General features: G+C 34.9%; 1 protein-coding gene across 1 annotated transcript; it reads left to right on the top strand.

Annotated features, from left to right (window-relative positions):
* On the top strand, nucleotides 1–3,803 carry LOC102622182 (iron-sulfur assembly protein IscA, chloroplastic). The gene is made up of 3 exons (XM_006464432.4): nucleotides 1–213; nucleotides 521–742; nucleotides 3,559–3,803. Exons 1-3 carry the CDS (start codon nucleotides 51–53, stop codon nucleotides 3,699–3,701), a joined length of 528 nt encoding a protein of 175 aa, XP_006464495.1. The 5' UTR covers nucleotides 1–50; the 3' UTR covers nucleotides 3,702–3,803.
* Nucleotides 3,804–4,166: the final 363 nt, after the last annotated feature.

Here is a 4,166-nt window from a genome sequence, read left to right as displayed (position 1 = left end):
AAACAAAAACAAAAAAAAAAAGATTTTTTTCCATTTCAGTTCTCTCTCCAATGGCGTTCTCTGCAGTTACTGCTCGTTGCCCCTCTCTCCTTCGCCTTCCCAACGGTCATACACCGTCGATCTCCGTTAATCAGAACTCAGTCTCCTTTCGTTTCTCGAAATTAAATCTCAGCCGTCGATATTCAGTTTCAGTCCGATCATCCTCTACATCAGGTGCTCTTATTTGTTTCTTAAAAAAATTTAAAATTAATTTTAATATTTCTAATCGTTTTCCAATTTTACTTGTTATAATTGGTTTAATTTTGAAAAGTAGCTTATGAATTAAGCTTGCAATTCGAATTATTTATTTATTTATACAAATCGACTGGAATTTTAATTTGCGATTGATTAGTTTTTAATAAACATAAGGAGTAATAGGTTGTTGAGTATTATTTAATTTTTTTTTGAATAATTGGATGTTTAATCAAGTGATTGTGTTGTTCATTTTCGTTTTATTTATTTGTTGAATTTTATGTTACAGCGGTTGCGCCGGCGACGGAGGAGCTGAAGCCGGCGATTTTACTGACAGAGAATGCACTAAAGCATCTAAATAAGATGAGGTCTGAGCGTAGTGAGGATTTGTGCTTAAGAATTGGAGTGAAACAGGGCGGATGCTCCGGCATGTCTTACACGATGGAGTTTGAGAACAGAGCAAATGCGAGACCAGATGATTCGGTTATCGAATATGATGGTTTTGTGATAGGTATGTGATTACTTATTTTTGTTTTTTTTTTGGCTGGTTGGTTTATTTGTGTTTAGCAGTGAATTAGTGTGTAAAGCACTTCTAGGTTGTTGAAATTTAAAAGCATCATTTGCGTGCTTTAGAGTGTTTGTCTGGAACATAAAGGAAAAACAAAAAGGACCCGCAAAGCACTTTTCTGAGAAGCAGTGAGAGTGTTTTTGAACTTAAGGGTTTCACACACTCAGTGGTGAAATAATTAACTTCATTCTTGTCCATATAGGTTCAAAATCACATTTTTGCTTACTTTGTAGTGTTAGCTAATTGCTTTCTAGTGTATGAGAAGTATATCCAGTGCTCTTTAAGAAGCAGTACTAGCTATCTTAGAGAAAGCTTTGCCGAACAAAATTGTTAAGAGTAGTGTTTTAGGGTGCAAGCACTTCTACATTGTCAAATGCTTGCAGTGTTGGCTGGAATGATGAAAAACACGCTTATGCCTACTTTATAATGTTGGTTAAAATAGAGTAATGATTTTTAGGTTCTGAAAAGCATTTCCGGTGCTTGCTGAGAAGTGTGACCAGGTGTTTTAAAGAAAGCTTTATCAAACAAAAGCTTTTCAAATATTTATGCGCTTTCATGATAATCTACTGGATTATACAATTAATTACTAATTTTTCCATTTGAGGGACATTTTTTCACGAATTCATTGTTATGAAGAGCTTTATCTACTACAACTAAGATACTTTTAGGTTCTGTTTATATATATGATTGGTTAAAGATAAAAAGATATGAAAAATGATTAGAAGTGATAAAGAAAGTACTGGAAGTTGTTTACTAGAGTGGGGGCAAGATATGGCAAATTAGAAGCAAGTCCAAATGAAACATGGACTTGCTGATGTTGAAGCATTGTTCTTTGGTGCATCCAGACTTTGAACACCTATATATTTAACACTTAGCTGGCAGGCAGTCGGGAAAACCTTGCTTCAAAAGTGGTGGTATTCTCTCATCCATCGACATTTGTGGTGTTCAATAGAATATTAATTATTTATAATATTTCTACTGAGAATTTCAATGTGAGCTACCATATTATTGTTTGATGGTTTGCTGTCATGCATTAATGCATAGGCAGGTATCCATTTGTGTTCTCTTCTTACTCTTGCCTTTTATATTTTGTTTGTGCATTTTGTTGGACTGTTCTAGTTATCCATTGGACCTGCTTTCAGTTAGAAATTTTGACAAAACAATCTTGGGGACCGTTGGGGAAGCATTATAGCATTGAACAGATCTGAAGTCATTATTGTTAAACTCAGGATCTGTCTTCCATTGCACTATTCACAGAATATTACACCATTCGGTAGTTTATCACACTGTTCTTAGAGTATTACGGTACTTGATAGTGTATTTCACCTCCGAATGTGAAATGTGAATAGATGTCCACTAACTGTCAAACATTTGCATGTCCTGACTAGGGATGGCAATAGGTACCAGCTGTAGCGGGTTTGTCATTACCAACCCTGCACTCGCAATAAATTATATTATCAAACCCACCTACAAGCCACTGCGGGATTTTTAGTTTTTTCAAGAACCCGCCTAATGTGGGTTTTGGAAATTACCAAAACCCACTTGCAACCCGCAACAGGCTTTGCCTGTAACCCGCAGCGGTGGCAGCAGCAACAAATTTATTTCAAATCATAACATCACATCCAGAATCATAATACCACATCCAAGAAATCAGATTTATCTAAACATTTCTATAAAAAGATACTTTTACTGTTGCATACAAATATACAATTAACCTTGTACTAAAAGTGATGCTTATGCTTGAGCTTTTGATTGGATTAGTAGCCAAATTTAGGTAGATTTTCAGCCAAAACCGATAAATCTAAGAAGGTTTGGTTAGGTCTTGAGCAACAAATGGCTGCCAATAACTTAGTTTATGTATTTTTTTAGATTTTTTAATGTAATTTTAATAATTAAAATTTTAAAAAATAATTAAAATAAAATTTAGGGTTGGTGGATCCGTATTCGGGTATCCGGTTATCCACCAATTTTTTTGTAAATACTAAATCCACCTGTGACCTACAACGGATTTAAATTTGTAATACCAAACCCATTCTCAACCCGCAAAATCACTAGAAATTGGCGGTTTTTGGCGGGCGGGTTTGGGCGAATCTGTGGGATTGCCATCCCTGGACCTGACTTTCAAGCTCAATTGGATGGTGATTACCACTTTTACAGGACTTGTATATTAAGTATTACGATATTTGAAGAAGTTTGATCTTTATGTAGATTATATTATGCCTCGTAATGTGATGAGTCCTATTGTCATTCTCCACATAAGGAAGTCCTGGCCATCATCCCAAACATAAGCAAGAGTTTGGACCATAAGATTTCACCTTTTTTTAGGCTCACTAGTTTTCACTTGAGAGGAGAAATTATGTTTCTTGTGGACCATTTTTGCCAATGAGCCTAGAATGGAAGTGGATCTTAATATTTCAACCCTTGTTTACAGAAGAGATGTGTCATCACATAATCTACATGAAGATCATTCTTGTCCGAAAATCATACTGCTAAATGTCGGAGTACCATACTGGTGATTACTAACCTAAATGAGCTTACTAATAAAAGCTTAAAAAATTCAACTTGAATGATTTTTTTCGTTCAACTAATTGCGAAAATAAATCCAACAATTTATTCTCTTCTTCACCCACACTGGTTCCTAGTACATTACACTTCCTCATTTGAGATCATGTACAAGTTCCTTCATTTGATGACCTTATTTTCTTTTTTGCACTCTAGTTGTTTGAAATATTTACACTTCCCTGCTTTGCTTATTGCAGTTTGTGATCCAAAGAGTCTCCTCTTTTTGTTTGGGATGCAATTGGATTACAGTGATGCCCTTATTGGTGGAGGCTTTTCTTTCAAGAACCCAAATGCTACGCAAACTTGCGGTTGTGGTAAATCATTTGCAGCAGAGATGTGAAATACATACTGTTTTATACTAGACAATCCAAGTATTGAACATGTCGTTAGTAGTTGTGTAAAAAGAAAACTTTGAAAATGATAGTCGCCATTTACTTGATTATCTCATATTCTCTTTGTTCTGTTAAGGAAAATGAGCATAAATTTGGAATCGATGAGCAATGGGTTTACAAGTACCAGGCAACGCGTAAGAAATAGAACTTCTTTTCCTTTCCTCTCCTTTTAGAAATCAAATGGGTGGCTAGTAAAATTTGCAATTGTTCTGAAGAACAAGTACTTTCGATTTTGGACTTGCAAATGAATAGTAAGAAACATCACATAATGGCAGACAAATTAATACTGAAAGGAACTTGATAATCATTAAGTGAAATCTTATGAAAAGAAGTACCGAGGAAAAATAGTGATCAAGAGCGGAGCTATGAACTTAGAAAAGAACAATAAAACAAAATTAAGATAATAACCAGAA

The sequence above is a fragment of the Citrus sinensis genome, chromosome 7, assembly GCF_022201045.2.
Source record: "Citrus sinensis cultivar Valencia sweet orange chromosome 7, DVS_A1.0, whole genome shotgun sequence".
Lineage (NCBI taxonomy): Eukaryota > Viridiplantae > Streptophyta > Magnoliopsida > Sapindales > Rutaceae > Citrus > Citrus sinensis.
This window is presented reverse-complemented; position numbering and strand designations above follow the sequence as displayed.

Coding starts and splice junctions, on each gene's coding strand:
- LOC102622182 (XM_006464432.4), top strand. CDS start 51: ATGGCGTTCTCTGCAGTTACTGCTCGTTGCCCCTCTCTCCTTCGCCTT. Junction 214..520: donor CCGATCATCCTCTACATCAG/GTGCTCTTATTT, acceptor TTTATGTTACAG/CGGTTGCGCCGGCGACGGAG. Junction 743..3,558: donor ATATGATGGTTTTGTGATAG/GTATGTGATTAC, acceptor TGCTTATTGCAG/TTTGTGATCCAAAGAGTCTC.